Source organism: Cynoglossus semilaevis, chromosome 8 (assembly GCF_000523025.1).
Source record: "Cynoglossus semilaevis isolate Cse_v1.0 chromosome 8, Cse_v1.0, whole genome shotgun sequence".
Lineage (NCBI taxonomy): Eukaryota > Metazoa > Chordata > Actinopteri > Pleuronectiformes > Cynoglossidae > Cynoglossus > Cynoglossus semilaevis.
Genome location: NC_024314.1, coordinates 21,052,356 through 21,070,722, shown reverse-complemented (window position 1 = coordinate 21,070,722; position 18,367 = coordinate 21,052,356). Strand labels below are relative to the sequence as shown.

The following is an 18,367-nucleotide window of genomic DNA, read 5'->3' as shown; positions in this document are numbered from 1 at the left end:
ATGATAACAAAGCTTAGTGTTAACAAAAACCGTCCGTCAGGTTAACCTTTTCTCCTGGTTCACCACGAGGGCCTTGAATCCCCTGTATACCGATTCCTTCTTCACCCTGGAAGAACGAGAGAAACAACATGTCATCAGTTTGCATCACGATGATGAATTGATAAAGGTCAAAGGTCAAAATAGAAGTTCACCTTCTCTCCTTTCAGACCTGGTAAACCTGGAACACCATCGATGCCAATAGGACCAGGTAAACCTGCCACTCCCTGCAGTTGTTTCACATTATCAATGTGAAAATAAAGGAACCAAAAGAGGGAGAAACCAAGAGGTTGTTAAGAAAAACTTCAAAAACTATGAGTCAGAATTTGATTGGCTGTGAACTTACATCTATTCCTGCTTCTCCTTTGTCTCCTTTTGCACCTTTGATACCACGTAAACCCTTTTCCAAAACAGGATCAAATATGGGAAAATGTCCAAGACTCATATTGAAAATAAATCATTCCCGTCCTCCTTACTTACCTGTTCTCCTGCCTCTCCTCGGTCTCCCTGCAAAATAATCATTTGCGTCACTCAGTCGGAACATTATAAAAGTGCAGATTATTTTTTTAGCATTTGATTGTGAGCACAGTGCAATTCCAGCAACAATTTCCTTGTGACTAATAACCGAGAAGGTCAGAAAGAAAGACCTTGATGGAGAGTCCTGGTAGTCCTGCAGGTCCCAGTTGGCCCGGCAGGCCCGGAGCCCCGTTGACCCCAGGTACACCTGGAGCCCCTTGTGGCCCCTGAAACATGAAGAAAATCATCTTAAATGTATCCATTAGTTTACAATAATAATAAAAAATCAGGTACTGACTGAAGATCCTGGTTCTCCCTTTCGTCCAGGGACATAATTGGCATCGGTACCAGCAATGACATATCCAGGTTCTCCCTGTTCACAATCATACAGGATGTTTTAAAGTGAATATGACCGATGCAGTGTAGCACAGACTGTGTGGATATTAAAAGCTCAGGCTTGGCTTACTCTCTCTCCTCTCTGTCCCTTTGGACCAGGACGACCAGCAGGACCCTGTCATGGACATAAACAGTAGGAGACAAATGCAAGATGCATAGACACTTCATACAATGTTTCATTTATCTCGACCTCATCATGTCACATATAGAAGACCTTCTTGGCTGATGACGTACAAAAACCATGGCTAACAAAGCTGCAGATGTTGAGCCAAGCTAACGTTGTTAAATGTCGTTGTCTCAAACATTAAACTGCAGGAATCTTTTCATATTATTCTGAATGGTTATCGCTTTATTCCTCTAAGGTTCCTGGCAAAGAGAAATTCCTTTAAGTTTTTTCTTTTTATTAACTAGGTCACATTCAAGTATTAAATTATGAGAGAGGATTTTAGTTTTTTTAATAACCGTTTTGATCCAGATGTGTTTAGATTTATATTAATGTTCTTACCATGTCACCTGGAATGCCAGGAGTTCCCTGAAAACAGCACATGGAAATCGATTTTCAGAATCAAGAGAATGAATGAATGAAAACAAATGAAATCATTTAAACTTTTCTTTTCTCTTATATATTCAGTTACCCGTTGGCCACCAGAACCTGGGGGTCCGGTTCTCCCTGGTCGTCCAGGCAACCCAGGAATCCCATCTGTTCCTGGAGCTCCCTGTGGAATTATAACATTGTGCTCTGAGTCAGAAAATAAAATCATGGACATCAACAAAACACTAGTGAAGTCGCATTGACCGACGCGGTCTGAGTGGAAAAATGAGATTAGACACAAGAACAATGTGATGATGGTGAGGTGATGCACTAAAGCCATGTAGAATAATAATAATATGGAGACATATCATGTCAGCGTCACCTCTAATTCATTAATGGAATATGACTCATTTTTTAAAAATATATTATAATAAAAGTCCTTCAGAGCACATATGGGTTTTAATCATGTTGCCAAGTAAAAAGAAAAATCCAAACTGATGATTCCTTTCAACAATGTTAAATGGAAAATAAATATAGTGCGTCTTTTGTCGTTACCAAAAAAATAATATTAAAAGATTTTCTTTAAATTTTTTTAATGGGTCCATTAGACGATCTGGAAAATGCCTGGTGCCCATCTGCTCTCTAAATGAACATCAGCACAACGGCCGGTGAGTCACAGGTACACAAGAAAAGGTCTGCAGAGTTAACATCAGTTTAAATCTGAAGACTGGACTGTGACGTCTGTGGTTTATTACTGAGAACCCCTCTTGTCTAATTCTGACATGGTAAGAAAAGAAAAACTTGGATTTAATATATATAACCTATAGTTTGTATTTATTACAACATAGTGATCACAAAAAAACATGAATGAAGTATTTGGTCTATTATAATATTTATAACAAAAACAACATCATTGTAATCGTAGCCAATATTTTAATAAGTAAAAAATATAGTTATATTATTTTTTATACATGAACCAAATGCAATGTTGGCATGACATACTGCATAATTCTATCTAAGTATATGAGTGTAATTATGTTTGTAGGTATATTTTCTAAACCTTTTTTAACAACATAACAATAGCATTATTACCTTGCCCTTACATCAGTGGAATGCTGAAAAATTGAAATATTATCTTGCAGTGCATTACCTTACCTCCCCACAGGAGGGCGGCATCTGTTATCTCTGTCAGGATTGTTTTGGGGCCACAATTAGGTTTTATTGTTAGAGTGTTAGAAGTAAATGGATGTCAACACAAATTACCAACAAGCACTTCTGTTTTTTTCTTGCCAAAGTGTGGGTGTTTGTTTACCTTTTCTCCTGTCTCTCCTTTGGCAGAAGTGAACGGATCAAACCGTCCAGGACTTGGCCTAAACCTCTGTACAGACACAACAGTCAACGGGTCAATTCAAATAAAATGGAATTAAAAAAAAAGTATAATCTTATGCCATTTTATTAAACAGAGTTAACAACATACCAGACCTCCAAGACCAAAACCATCACCCTGCAAGAAAACGTTAGATTTAAAATTGAAAAACGTGGCTTTTCTGTGAAATATAAACTATTTGTGTTTTAAAATAATTAAACTCACCTTTTCACCCTTTTGGCCCTAAAAACACAAATATTTATGATAAATTTCTTATGAACAATGAATTTATTTATAAATATTTTTTTTGTTTGTTTCTATGTTGTTGTTCTCCAGTCCTCACCTTCGTACACTGGGAGGAGCAGGCACCCTCAGGGCCTTCAGGCTTGGCCATCTCCTCTGGGTCGTCAGTGGGATTGTCCAGCTGAGCATTCTGAGAAATGGAAACAAAAAGGTGCATTATGGGTCATTCATGTGATATAATGTAAACAGAGCACTTTTCGCTAATGTGACATGAAAAAAAGGCAGAGATTTTTCCTCCCACTGAGCTGGTTTTGTTGATACAGTGGGAATTATGAATTCCTCCCACTGAGCTGGTTTTGTTGATCCAGCGGGAATTATGAAGTCATTATGTCATTATGAATAAAACGAACAAAAACAAAGAACGTGAGAATCGGCACAGGTGGATTTGAACGACCCACAAAGGCTGCTGCAGGTGCAGAACTGTCTGATTTAAACCTTTCAGTTTTTCTGTTTTAATCTTATTCAAATCTAAAAATCTTTTTAACATTCTAACTCTGAAACTACTTATTACAAATGCATAAAAACATTTTTTTCTTGCCTTATCACTATGATGTTTTACTTCATCGTGTGTTTTATGAATGTCAATATTTAACCCCTATTTAAATCAGTTTGACAAGATTGGACTGTGGAGTATTTATTTGCAAAACTTCTCAGCTTCCTTCTGTCTGAAAGTCATTTCTCTGGACTTTGTGCTAACATGTTCACCGACATATGACATTTTAAAAGCTTAGCAAGACATTAAAATTGAGATAGATTCTGCTGGAATTGCTCATACAAAAAACAGTTGGGTACAAGATCACAAATAAGGGTTTGTTTAAACAGTGTCAGAAGTGAACAGTCACACAGACAAGTGAGTGTTCACCACCATACACTGCCCAGGGCAGTATAAGCAGTAAAGTATTTCTAGTGCGTTGCAGACTTAAGATTGAATTATCTTAGATTATATTGTTCTTCCCACCTCGTCTGTAACTTTATACTCGGTCAGGAGCTCGTCGCTACAGATGGATTTGATAAACTCTCTCTCTATGGAAGGAAAGTCGTCAAAGGTCGGGGAGAAGAAGATATTCTTGTAGTTGGTGGGAGCTGCTATTTTATTCAGCTCATCTAGGTCTGCGTTGTGGACTCCGACTGCCACGATGCTGACGCCTACAGAGAGATCAAACACGCAGCGTCACAGGCTAGTTTTTCAAACAGGAATTTACTGAGGTTTGACAGTGCCCCTCACTGACCCAGGGCCCGAGCGATTCTAGAGGGAGGCTCCACGTCGTCCTGGGCTCTGCCGTCTGTGATCAGAACCAGAACATGGGCCACGTCCATCCTCATCCCAGCAGACTCCTGGAACAGTTCCTGGATCACGTAGCCGATGCCTTTTCCTGCGTACATATAAAAGAAGAAAATGAGTTCATACCTATTGAGTGTAAATATGACATGATTTAAATTATGATCAATAAAAGACATTCTTCATGGTACAATTAGAATATTGATTAATAAGATTTGCCAAAAGATTCAAGACGAAACTTTTACTAGATTAATAAGATTTGCCAAAAGATTCAAAGATTCGAAACTTTTACTCTCAGCTGAATATTCAGAGTAAAATTACAAAATACTGCAGTGAATGATACAAGAACAGACACATATTAAATCAGATTGTTGCACAAATGATGCTGAAAATATTTAAGAGGAGAATAAGATACTGATTCATGATACTGAGTCTGAGAACTTGAACAAGCAGCTCTTCATTGTGACTTAAAATGTTCCACCTGATCCAGTTACACTGACGCACCACAGCAGTAATAAATGTTGTTTTTTTTTCCACCCATATGACCAGAGTGGGTCCAAAATGTTGTTATAAATATGAAATGCATTGCAACAGCAGATGGCGGCCAGAGGAGGAGTGCTGTGAATATTTTGCTGAGCGTCACTAACCTGTTTTGGTGTTTCCTGTACCGTAGCGCAGGCCCCTGAGTGCCCTGAGAATGGAGTTTCTGTCTTTGAACTCATTCAGTTTGAATTCAATTCGAGGCTCGTCGCTGTAATGAACCACAGCTATCTGAGAGGAGGAATGAAGACGAATTATTATTATTAGAAAACAATTCACTGTTTAATATAAAGATGTGGAATTGTCTGTTTTCTGCTTAGCTGTGGGTTAACATTCGTACTAAAGAAAGGGGACATTTTTAACTGTGGCTTCATTTATGCTCTCTACTAGGAAACATTTGGTCTATTCCTACAATTTCAATCCACGCAGCTTTCAGGTTAGGTCAGGGATTTTTTTATTGTATTGTATTGTTTTGATCCAACATTAAGCATCTGTTCACCAAATTTTTTCTCATCCTGTTACTTTTTCTTTAAAATCTCCTCTGCTTCCTGCTCTCAGAGTCCAGGCACAGGCAGAACCCTAACATTAATGTCAGCAAATGCTGTTTTTACTGGGCCTTGTTTGCCCTTTTTGGTGTGTGTTGAAGCAAAATGATACCCATTTGGTGAAATGCACATTATGTTCCTGTTAATCCAACTGGTCTGGATCACACAGCCCTGAATTATCACTCAAAATTACTGTAATCTTTCCCTGTTTGCAACTGTCTTGGCAATTGTCAGGAAAGGAGCTGTTCAGTCGACTGGACCTAGAGCTAAAGATACTGAGATAGAGCGTTAGTGATGTAAATGACTCAGTGTAGTTCCACTGGCAGACTCACCTGTGTGGCCGAGGGACCAATGATGGGGAAGTAAGTGACGGCTCGGAATATGAAATCCTTTATTTTAATAAAGTTATCGGCCCCGATGCTGGAGGACTCATCCACCAGGAACACTATGTCTGCTTTGGCCTTAGCACATGCTGAGAGAAACAATAAAAATACATTTAAAAGCAATACATATTAGAATATAACACATGAATGGATGGATACTGTCTGATAATGTTGTTGTTTTTTTAACCTGGACCAGATGGAGTTGTTGTTGGAGGAGAGGCTGTGGTCAATCTCAGGGTGGAGACACTAGGCCGAGCCGCAGGTTTCGTAGCGGTGACGGTCCTCTGTGGTGGCAGAGTCACGGTGTGATGGAGGTTCCTGGTGACTGTCTGAACCGCGGTAGTGTTGAGGATGGAGGCCGCTGTCGGTGTTGCAGACTGTGCGGTTGTTGACGGAGTATCCTGACCCACTGCACAAACACAAGCACAGAGACAAAAGTGGTTTCACCAACTGTAAGATGTTGACATTTACAAGGAAAGAATAAATGACTCTTCCTTATCTAAAATGAAAAAAGCAATTTTGTCATAAAAAATTGGTAAACATTCTTTCATGACTCTGATGAAAATATGTTTTGACAATAGGTAGAGACAACCGAGAACAAAACTTTTCATAATAAAATGCGATTTTTTTTTTTAAACATTTGAACAATAATACATTTGACAAGCTGCAAAATAGAACAGAATGGTGATAGAAAATTGACTTAAACTTTTAAAAAAGAAAGCTGTCAATAATCCAAAGTTGTCAAAGTAAGCTGAGAACATGTGTCTGGTTGCGTAGCCTTTTTCTAATAGTATATTTGTGACACAAAAAACAAACAGGTTTCTTACATGTAGAAAGATACTCACATATTCTCTGATACACCGTGGTCACAGGCCCGGTCACTTCTCCATACAGAGGTCTGATGGAGAAAATATATGTCCGACCATAGAGGAGGTCACCGATCTTAAAGGAGGTGAAACCAGGACCCAGAGTCTCTGATTTGGACTCCAACACTAATAACAGACAACAGGGATTTTTTTTTTTTTTTTTGCTGAAAGAACATTTCTTCTTATTTTCTAAAAAGCCAGCATCAAATCTGTATGAGTCACTGATAATGGAACTAAAGTCCCACACTTACCTGAGATGTGCCTCCAGGACAAAAGGTAACCTGAGACCCCCGCTACTCGTGTCCAGTTAAGAACAGTGCTGCTGTCTGTGGTGTTCAGAGCCGCAAAACGGTTCACCTTTGGGAGATCCACTGCAATGAACACGTACAAAAAAAAAAAAAAAAAAACATTAGTGAAAGATGAAATCTTTGACTAGGAACAACTCCTGGTTTGGAGAAGCCGGACTCACAGGTACGAGCAGTGACCAGGACTGGACTGCCCTCCCTGTGGGCCACCATGGAGGACACCTGGATCTTATACGCTGAGCTTTCCTTTAGCTGCTGGATGGTGTAGGTGGTGGACGCAGCAGATACGACATGGAACCTCTCCTCACCCCCTAGTGTCCAACAACAAGTGTCTGAAGAGTTAATTTTCTACAAATATGACAAAAGCCACAAGAAAATGCTGACATTATGTTGCTAAAAATTGATATTTATTTGAACAGAAAAATATTTTAAAGTAATGAAAATGGGTTTTTGGCAGTTGTTTACCAGACAGATTAAACAATGACTCAGTAATGACTTTTGGCTCAAAGACTTTTGACGTGTTTTTGGCAATTTTTTTTAGCTATTTATTGGTTATGTAATTGCTAGCTAGTTGAACTCTGTTTTTAGCTGACTCTGACGGCTACTATTTACCGGCCATCATCAAGTTATTACTGAGGTAAAAACAGGTTCCATGTTCTTAGTTTTCGAAGCTAACTTTGAATTATCTTCAGCTAAATTTACAACTCATTTATATTTTAAAACCTATGGATTAAAACTTTAAAAACAACATTTAGAACATGTGTGTGTGTGTGTGCTGACTTACCTAGGAAGGGTACCCAAGTTATTTTGTACCCAGAAGCCCCTGGTGTTTTGCTCCATGACAAGGTAAAGAAATTTATGCCAATGTCCACCACCTTCACGCCCCTCACTGCCGGGATTGGGTCTGAGTCTGAAACAGTAGCTGAAAAAAAAAAGGATGCAACTTGTCACTTCATGTACATCACACTCTGGGTTATTTTAAACTATGTGGAGGTTTATTTTAAAAACATGTTGCCAAAAAAGAAAACATCTTAACTGGATGAACTCTTTTTCCTCCAGGCAGATTAAACCCCCTACTATTTAATACTGGGATAAAATGACACACACACACACACACAAACTTTGACAGCGACAGTGATCAGATGATCGCAGCCCTGCTGACTTACACTCTGTGACACAGATTACAAGTGACAGCAACAGGAACTGGTGGTTAAAATAGGAAAACCAAAGTATATGACGTGTCAGTCAAACGGAGACACCACAAGGCCCCGGCGGCACGGCACAAGGGACCTCCCTGGTGCGACCCATTTAATTACAGTGGCCTCACAGCTGCATGCAGATATTTATATCTGAAGATGAATCATGATCAATGAAAAAACTACAGTGAAATCCTCACTTTTGTTTTCGTACCTGTGAGCTGAGACAGGGAGATTTCTGGTCCCTCCGAGTTGCCGTATATCGCGGCGATGGTGATTGTGTAGGTGGAATGTGGGCTCAGGTCTTGGATGCGGTTAAAGAGGACGCTGTGGTCCAGGTAACGAGACTGGGGGCTGCTGATACCTGTCAGCGTACGAGTGCATAAACGTCAGTGAAGAATTTATGAAATATAAATATTACAGGTTACCGAAGAATTTATGAAATATAAATATTACACGTACAGGTTACCAAAAAAAACGACCTGTTTTCCAGGTGAGTTTATATTCCGTGGCTCCTACGATCGGGCTCCACTCCACATCTATGGAGGTGCTAGTGTATGAGGTCACCTTGAAGTTGGACACGTAGCCCAGAGGAGCTGTGAAAAGGAAATATCAAAACTTTAGTGACTCTTCTTGTAGAGAACGTCAGTTTGTGATGTTCTGGAGGAAACGGGCGAATGAATAAATGACACAGTTCCTGAAACACAGTCGTCTTTGTGAAGTACAGGTAAATGAAAGTGAATTAAATACTTGCAGTACTCACAGGTTCTAAAGGTAGCAGTGACACCAGGTCCCACCACAGACCCAAACAACACATACAGAGTCAGGACGTACTCCGTATTGTGGGCTACGTTCTTTAGATGATAGTCTGTGGTGCTGCCGTTCAAGGCCAACTGTCTGGGCCGATCCTGCCCCGAAAATTCTGGAGAAAAAAAAAAAGCAAAATCATGTGATCATATTACTTATTTAATTACATTCTGCACATCATACTGCCCCTTACAGTAGCTGTACAGTAAAACTTTATATCAGCAGCATTTGTTCCTAAAAGTCAAAAGCATCTTATTTAAGGCATTGATTTTCCAAGTAGACAAATATTCTATTCAAACAAATTAGCATTTTATTATCACGGCCAACTCTACCCTGAGATTGCATAGCTGATGTTACATAGGGAGGAGCAGTAACATGCTGGTCACTGCCCCTCAGGCAAGCTAAGGTTCATTTGCTGTTAGTAAGAACGCTAAAGATTTTGTGTGGTTCAACTTTAATTTTTGTAAACATTTAAAAATAAAATGTAGGCTCATCTAATTGTTATCTTCATATAGTGTGTGTGTGTGTGTTCTTACCTGGAGTAGGTCCCCAGGCCAGTCTGTACCCTGTGGCTCCGGGGACACTGTTCCAAGAGATGACAGCTGAACTGGTGGTGACGCCAGACACTTTTAGAGTCTGAACTGCACTGCTCTCCACTGCGGGGAAAAAAAATTAAAAGTTTTCCTCATTGTATCATTACATTTATATGCGTATTTTAACAGCTTATATTTACATGTTTTTGCTTTAGTTGTAGTGACAGGCCCCTCAGTGTCTCCAAAGATGGGGTTAATAGTAACTGTGTACTCAGAACCCGAATGGAGACCCTGGATCATGTAGAAGTTAAAGTTGTCCCCGAGGTTTATGTTCTCTATGTGATCGTCTAAAAAAGAAGAACAAAGCATCGTTTACCCAAGAACCATACACTCAGAGTCTCTGTCTTAAAAAACTGCAGTTTGTCTACAGTACTTTGAGATGCCCATGTCAGACGATATCCTGTGGCTCCACGGACGGAGGCCCACCTGGCTTGGAACGTGTCAGTGGTGGCGTTTTGAACCAGGAACTGTTTTACTTGGACTAATTTTACTGTAAAACAGAGACACATCGTGTATTTGCTTTTTTAATGGCCACAAAACTAGAGAAATTACAGCCTTTTGCTTTTTATCCCCAAGACCAACACCTCCCTCCTGTGGACATCTTACAACACTACAGCACTTGTCTTAGAGCGATTCATGCTACTTTATGAGTTGTTTTCTGCACATTTATCAGTTTCACCTCGTAAAAAACAGTACAGAGGAAGTGACCACACCCCCACCTACATCCTGAAACAAAAGGTCTTTGGACTTTTCCTGTAGTGGCACTTTTCACCTACAATAGGCCTGAACAATATAAACACGTGACAGTGAAACCATAGATTTAAACTCACACGTCCTGCCATCTGCCGACACTGGTTCACTTGGTCCCTGTGGGTACACAGCGTACATGTGGACAGTGTACTTTTTGTCCTCCTCCAGGCTGTCGATCACATGAGAAGAAGTGTCTCCAGGAAGTAGCTGCTCATAAGCATATCCTGGTCGGTTGGCTGTGGAAGAAGACAAAAATGTACCTCACAAGACAACGGCTGAAGTCATGATGGATTTCCATATAGAGAAATTGTTATGGGCCACACAAGCTCAATTTCTACTGGGCCAGACAAGAGCTGGTGATCCACGGGTTGAATATCAGTCTTGTTGTGAGTACTGCTCCCTATACTGCCCCCAAATATTTATCACTATTTCCCTTTAGCTTCCATTACTGCCACCTACTGCATCTATTTGTAAGTTCACACCTAGGAATATTCCTTACAGAAATAACACATTACCAGATCACCATACTCTCAGAAGCTACATTGTCATACAAATAAAATCAAATTTTATTTGTATGGCAATGTTCATACCCTGAGGAAAAAATGTGCCTCACAAAAGCTAAAAACAATAAGAAAAAAAAATTGATCACCATACTCTCAGAAGCTACATTGCCATACAAACAAAATTAAATTTTATTTGTATGGCAATGCTCATACCCTGAGGAAAAACAATGTGCCTCACAAAAACTAAAAACAATAAGAAAAGAAAATGAAAAAGCATCCCAAGGAGTACCTTACCTAAATATTTTTTTTATATAGAAATACCTTTAAATGATAAGAATAAGAATAAACTTTGTTACAGTGGTACAGGAGCGTGGCATTGTAAAATGTTAGCATACATCTGGGGATGAAGATCTTGAATCCGTTAAGTTTCCCTAGTGGAGGAGTCCAGCCAAGACGCAGGGAAAACAATCCCTCCTCAATAACACGGAAATTGGACACCCGAGGTAAAGGAGCTGGAAGAGAAAGGAAACGGCACTGAAATATAATATAAATACACGTAGTACTGTAAAATTAAATTTGTGTAAATTAAATTTCTTACATACTCTCATACGTTATTGCATACTTTCCCAAAAATAAAAAATAAAAAAGCGAAAATGGGCGTTTAGCAGTAAGAATTTATAGATGTTGCACTTTAACTGAGTACATTTTGCAGTAGTATTACACACGTGTGTCTTTGTACTCACTTGTCTGAACGGTGACTTTCACAGAGTCTCCGATCATGTTGGGGTAGATGGCGTAGACAGTGAAGGTGTAGTCTGTTTTTGGACTCAGCTCTGTGACCAATGATGAACTCACATCTGCCTTCAAGTCAAGCTGTTACAAAGACACAAAGTTCAAATGACTGGGTTACAGTAGTTCAGTTACTTCGTCAACTTTGTCCACTTTACTATATATTTACTGGCTAACTTTTCATGTTGTTCATTTTCATGACTCTTTATGCTCATTTTTAGACATTTTTTGAATTATTTCTGTCCATGTAAACATTATTTATTTGTGCTTAATCTTTCATTTTAACTAAATCGTTAATTTAGTTAAAATTAAATAAAATATAAATTATAATAATTTATTATATATATAATATATTATAATTTAATATAAATTATTATAAATTTAGTTACTTTCTTAGGTAATGGTTTGGGGAATGACTCGTTTAGCTATTTTGCATCAATCACGTCATAATTAGAAGACTTTTAGGCATTTTCATAACAATAACAATTTAACACTATAATTTGTTCGGCAATATTTGTATCTGTTATATATGCTGTGTGTATTCAATGTGCCTATAATTTTAAATGTCACAGGAGGAGTGTTATGCAACTGAATTACAGATTCAGATTTCTCCTTTAAATATTTATGACCTTATAAACCATGGTCCTGTTCAGTCTGAAACCTCATTTAATACACTGTGTCTACAGCACCTCATTGGAATTGCAGAAATGTACAAGTTGTTTTAAAAACTACCCAAGAACATCTTTTCCAGGTTGGAATGTTGGAACGCAGCTGTCACTGTGCACATCTTCTCACCGTTTTCTCTTTATGATGGAGGGGGTTTCCTCTGGAGGTCAGAGGAGTGACCAGGAGGCGGTATCCTGTGACATCACCTGTGGCCTGACTCCAGGTCAGTCTGAGGGAACTGTAGGCCAACTCACTGACCTGCAGATCTCTGGGGCCCACAGTGGGCTCTTCAACTGGAAGTCAGGGTAAAAAAAATGAAGGAAATGTAGAAGAAGAAGTGAAGCAAGTGTAGATGGCAGATGAAAAATGAGACTCTGGGTCTGGATGTGAAGTTTGTCTGAAAGATAAATCCATCTTAGAGGAGAAAGCTCCACTGTAGTGTGAAATAAAACAAAACCATTACTCATTTCTATGATACTTTTCATGCTTTACAATGGAATTGAATTCATCAGTATAAAAAATATAAACTGTCAGTGTGAAAGGAAGCTTGGAATCTAAACATTAAGAGATAGATTTTTTGTTTTTCAATGTTTGAATGTCCTCAGGAGTTGTTTTTGTTTAACACACCAGGTTCAGGAGATTTCACAGGGCGCGGTGGTTCAGAAGCTGTGACGCAAACTCTGCGCGACACTTTAGGAAAGATGTTGTCCAGGAGGTAGTAGTCAGCGGCGATAAGTAAGTGCTCATCATGAGGCTCCGACACAATCCTCCTCAGCTCTAACTCATCAGCTCCTCCTAAGCCTGGTCACAGCATCAGACAAAAACACAACATCTTTGTATGTTCCCATTAAAATCGCCAGGGGGAGCTCGTGCATTGTCAGTAGAGTGTGTTTTAAAGTTCACTCAAATCTTTCTGTCTCAAAAATGTTATACCTCATGTTTTAATGAATCTATTGTGTGTTGCTATCTTTAAGCTAATTTGCTAACATTTAGCTTTTTTTCATTCTAGTTAGATCTTAGATTGACTTTTAGACACTTTTTACATTTGTGAGTTTAAATTTAAATGAGCCGTACCTTAAGTGACCTCATAAGAAGTCAGAACAAAAACTGCTAAAATTAGCCACATTAAAGCTAAAGAAAATGTCCAAAAATCATAAAACTAAAAGTATGGTTCAAATTGTCCAGATATAAAAAGTACACTACAACAGCTAATCATTAGCCAAAGGGTAAATTAAAGGTCAACCCAAAAATATGTATCTGATCAAGAAAGGTTAAACTAAAAATAACAATAAAAAACTGTGAAAAACACATGGTTTGTTGTAGCTTTTCATCATCTCTACTCCAAAAAGTTATTTCAGCGTACAACACTATGTCAATATCCAAGCCATATGTATGTCCCTGTCAAATTTATATCAACAAGGGCCTGGAAATCCACTATCAGTCAGGCTCTGGTGCACACACCGGCATGACTGCACTCAAAAACAATAATCTTGCACATCCTCACAAACACCTGCGCTGAATCTAATGAATTCAAATGTACAAGACATGAATTTTCAACAGCGAATGGCAAACTGGAGATGAGCAGAGAGAGATCAGATAAAAATCTCAGAGGCGAACGCCGACGGAATTCACAATGCGGAATAACACTGCACTCACCTACTGCAAATACAGAAATGCCACCGTCAGCTGCAGCAGTGGCTGCCTCATCAATCCGGTCGTCTGAAGGTCCGTTAGTGATCAGAAGAGCAATCTGTGTACAGAGGACGCAGAAAATTACAGACAATTACATTCATAATGAATCACATTTTATTCTTATCTTTGAGAAATGCTTAAACAATGAACAAGAGGAAACACCCAAAAGCTGATAAACTTAGATGAGGTCTCCTTAGAGCATGAAGGGTAAAGTGTGACCTTTAAATGAGACCAAATGTTAAACTTTCTCCAATAATTCCTAAAGGTACAATTAGCACCAGAGAAGAAAACCAGAAAGAAATCCATAAACTGTGAAGCATGGAGATGAGCTTCGTCCTTTATGGCCGGAACTCAGGATTTAGATGACAGATTTTCAAATAATTGTACTTACATGAACCGGAATAAAAATCCATTATTAATCAAAAAGAAATGGTCAGAAATGGTCTAACTGGACCAATAAGACTGTCAGTTCAAACATCAATTCACCCCAAATTTGAAACTTCCAGAACTTCTACAAGACATTGTCACCAACGGTTATACAGGATACTTTTAGTCTTGTCCTTTTAGAAGACAACATTCAGGATGAGATTTTCTTCTATTCTGCTTGGGCATCATGGTGGTGGGTGGTTGGACATCTTGCCTTACGGCAAGTCGATCAGTGGTGTAGTCCCTGTTGGCCACTGATGGTCTTTCTGTATGAAGTTTCTACCAGTGTTTGAGAGTTCTCTCTTTGTACTCTGGGTTCCTTCCTTAGTCTAAAATCATACAGGATGTGGTTAACTGTTCATTCTTAATTGAGCATGAATGGTTGTAAGTTTTTATATGTGTCCTGGTGATGGATTATTCATTTGTCCAAGGTGTAGCCCACTCTCACCTGACTGATTTCAAAAGGAAAAAAGTTCTGAAATGAAATATTTTGACTTCACTGTTTTACACTGACCAATTCTACCCACTGTATGTCCTAATGGAATGTTGTAAGTTATCTCCATATCTGATGCACATCATCAATTTCTATTTCACACATGTATTGTAGCATAGCTCACAACGGCACGGAAAAATCTACAGTTTACAGTTGCTCTGCAAATAAGGAAAGGCAGTGAATTTTTTTTCTGTGAAGGTAAATTTACAGAGTTCATTCAAAGTTCAGTGAGTGAAGGTGGAGACCTGAAAGCATCAGGATGAGAACACTGCTGCTGTTTGACACGAGCTCCGGCTGTACAGTTTAATATATCAGCCTTAATCCTCAATTCTCTGCCTTCTCACATCAAGTGTGCTGCTGTGAGATGATTCACAGTCAGGGAGATGATGGGAATGTTAACCAACTGTCTTCCACTGAGAGTGCACCACAGCATTAGGCTGTCAGGGTAATGTCTGAGAGGCATTCAGGGGAGATAAGCTTCCTTTCACTGGCTGACTGTTGCATCTGCTTCAGGGTTAATCAAGGTAATAATCAAACACTGTTTCATCGTGGAACTCCTGACACCATTAACACTAGACAGCATTTCACTTAAAATACAGTAAAGCTTTGAGGTGGCGTATGCAGAAATCTTGAGCAGGAGAAATAAAGCATATAATTAGGAGATCTTTTTTTTTATGAGCTACTGGTATAAAGTAGAAATCGTGACTTTGCTTACACAGCTGGGCAGAATTACATAGACACACACAGATGCAGTAGGTCACCTATGACCTCTAGGCAACAAACTTTCCGGGTCAGAATGTAAATACCACATATGAAGGAAGATTTAAAGAGGCCTCGTACCTTTGGGGAATTATCTCGAATGATGGCCGGGCTAAAGGCCGTATCGACCAGGAACCTGAGGGCTTCACCGGTCCTCCTGGATCCACCGTCATACGGCAGGTCTCTGATGGCTGTCAGCACCTGTTCCACTGATCCATAGTCTGTCAAAGCGATCCTCATCCTGTTAATTGAAAAGTAGCAGAGAAACAGGGTATTGTAAAAATACAATTGAGTAAGTTATAGAGAAACAGGGTATTGTAAAAATACAATAGAGTAAGTTATTATAACTTTTCAAATCTTTTAAAACATCTTCTGGGCAACTTTCTGTCCCAACAGGATCTCATTCTTCTATCACTCAATTTGAAAGTTTGAAAGTGTTTGTCACCTGATTGAATATACACATTTTACACATATTATACAGATATTTCTATAAATGTGTTAGCATCTTACCTTGGCACGTCACTAAAGACGGTAACACCAAATCGGACCCCTTCGTCCCCCATCACACTGTCCTGGAAGGAGCTGATGATGGAGGAGATGAAGTTCTTGACACTGGAGAAGCTGGTCTGACCCACGGCCCATGACTCATCCACCAGAAAAACTATGTCCGCCTGCGCCACCGTCCTACATGCTGAGTTGAGGAAAAAAAAAAAAAAAAAGAGTACAAACTTTTATGGCTTTTTATTTCATCATTTTGTTAGTGATTTAATAGAGAACCACAATTTATTTAAGGGCATTAACAGAGAATTTTAAACATGATATTCTGAAAGTACCCACTATATGAATTTATATTTGAAAAAGACATGCATTTCCAAAGGGGCAGCTTTGTCATGTCACCCCTTTCAGAAACAACTGCTTGACTACAGTCTAGTATTCATGTCCTAACGAGAGCTGTTTCGTTTCATTTCACTTCTTATCCACTAGATAGCAGTGTTGCCACATCACTTTTCCTTCGCTCTCACCCTTGTGTTGCGGTAGGAACAGCACAAATCCCAATGAATTTTTAATGAGGCACAAGTGAGCCAAAGAGACCATCAATATTCCGAGCACTCTGGCAATAAAACTTTGGAGGAGTCGACCAAGAACGATCAGAATAATTAGGAAAGAACACACTAAAAGAAATCAGGAACCGACGGTCGTATGAACGGTAACATTTATCATGGATACCTGCCACAGTTAGGGTAAAATGAGAATATCAGCATCTCTGATGCTCAGACCCTCCAAAAGGAAATCTTCTGCATTTGCAAACGCCCCTCAAAAAAATCAATATGCTGGCATTATACATGCAATAAAGCAGAGTGAGGACAGCATTGATTGGGCTGAGGAATAAGAGATAGGAGCTGCTGATTGTTCTGTAAGTGATAACTATGCCTCTCTGCTGTCCTCTATTCCATTATCAGGCTTTCGCTCCTCTATTATCACACCCTTTCTTCCTTTTGGCCGCAATTCCAGCATTCACTGGGGGTGGGTGACATATGTCTCCAGCCCATGGGGACCTAACATTATGTTCTCCCCTCACAACACCTATACATCTCTGGCTGGCTGTGCACCAGGCAGCCAAGGGAAAAAAATGGACTTTTCTGTGGATATTTCTCTGATGCAGCGACATTCCCAGTTCCTGGGATCTATTTTTCCACCCCGAGTTATTTTCTGTAAAAGCACATAAAACATGGCAGAGACTGTAAGGAAAGGAAGCAGCTGGAGGTTTTTGTCTCTGTCAGACAGATGCAGACTAAAGCAGAAAACAAGATCAATTATCCAGGAGTTTGTCTGTCTGCTGTGGCAGCTGAGAACCACATGCTGGAGATAAGGAGGAAACACACGCTGAGGGATAAAGAACGGCTCTTCGTGAAGGTTATCTATGTTGATATCTCAAAGGGTTATATAAATTTATATCTGTGTTCAGAGTCTGGGTCAGGGGCCAAACGTGGGCACTGGGAAATGTTTTTAACGGCCAATTCGGAAGACGTTTCCATGTTGACTACTTGCTATCATTTGGTCTTTTAATTTGGTAGTTATTTCCTATCTGATTTTATGTTATCTTTAAGCGACCTCATACCTTATTTATTTACTCATTTGCATAGAAATTTATTGGCTATGTTTTTGCTTTTACTATACTTATATTTATTTGGTTGACTGACAACATTGAGCCACAACCCAGCAACTTTCTACTTAAAATAAAATAAAATTATTTCTCTCTACATACATGGTTACATTGGACTATTTTTAAGCTGATCTCTAATATCTACATATTTAATGTTACATAAATACAGAGCTTTAAGACAAAAGGCTAATAAGAACACTCATTAGTAAAAATCTCGGGGGTGGAAGGGTTAGACATTTATATCTTAAAGATTTATTCATTAATTTTAGTTTCTCCACAGAAGCAACAACAACTTCACAGCAAACTCACAAACATGTTTTCCTCGTGACTGAAGAGAGCGGTAGAAAACGAATGGAACTTATAACTCTGGCACACACTGAGCAACACTTTTCTTAGGGTTTGGTCTGCAAATTGGGCAATCTGAGAAAAAATCGGAGCTTCTTCATCTGCTCAGTATCTGAA

The 18,367-nt window shown here is 39.2% G+C and overlaps 1 protein-coding gene across 1 annotated transcript in view; it reads right to left on the bottom strand.

Moving 5' to 3' along the window:
• col7a1l (collagen type VII alpha 1-like) overlaps positions 1–18,367 on the bottom strand; it is a 50,594-nt gene that overhangs the window by 25,525 nt on the left and 6,702 nt on the right. Inside the window, 36 exon segments of the mRNA XM_017034029.2 lie at positions 47–106; positions 192–263; positions 383–436; positions 517–543; positions 684–779; positions 851–925; positions 1,019–1,063; positions 1,454–1,480; positions 1,584–1,664; positions 2,793–2,858; positions 2,958–2,984; positions 3,072–3,089; positions 3,190–3,279; positions 4,108–4,295; positions 4,379–4,522; positions 5,076–5,199; positions 5,846–5,985; positions 6,084–6,305; positions 6,742–6,888; positions 7,014–7,133; positions 7,232–7,378; positions 7,852–7,989; positions 8,478–8,627; positions 8,746–8,859; positions 9,027–9,185; positions 9,607–9,726; positions 9,804–9,950; positions 10,037–10,153; positions 10,494–10,649; positions 11,312–11,428; positions 11,660–11,789; positions 12,501–12,664; positions 12,999–13,172; positions 14,028–14,121; positions 15,823–15,982; positions 16,252–16,432. Of these exon segments, the coding sequence (XP_016889518.1) occupies positions 47–106; positions 192–263; positions 383–436; positions 517–543; positions 684–779; positions 851–925; positions 1,019–1,063; positions 1,454–1,480; positions 1,584–1,664; positions 2,793–2,858; positions 2,958–2,984; positions 3,072–3,089; positions 3,190–3,279; positions 4,108–4,295; positions 4,379–4,522; positions 5,076–5,199; positions 5,846–5,985; positions 6,084–6,305; positions 6,742–6,888; positions 7,014–7,133; positions 7,232–7,378; positions 7,852–7,989; positions 8,478–8,627; positions 8,746–8,859; positions 9,027–9,185; positions 9,607–9,726; positions 9,804–9,950; positions 10,037–10,153; positions 10,494–10,649; positions 11,312–11,428; positions 11,660–11,789; positions 12,501–12,664; positions 12,999–13,172; positions 14,028–14,121; positions 15,823–15,982; positions 16,252–16,432 (4,091 nt within the window).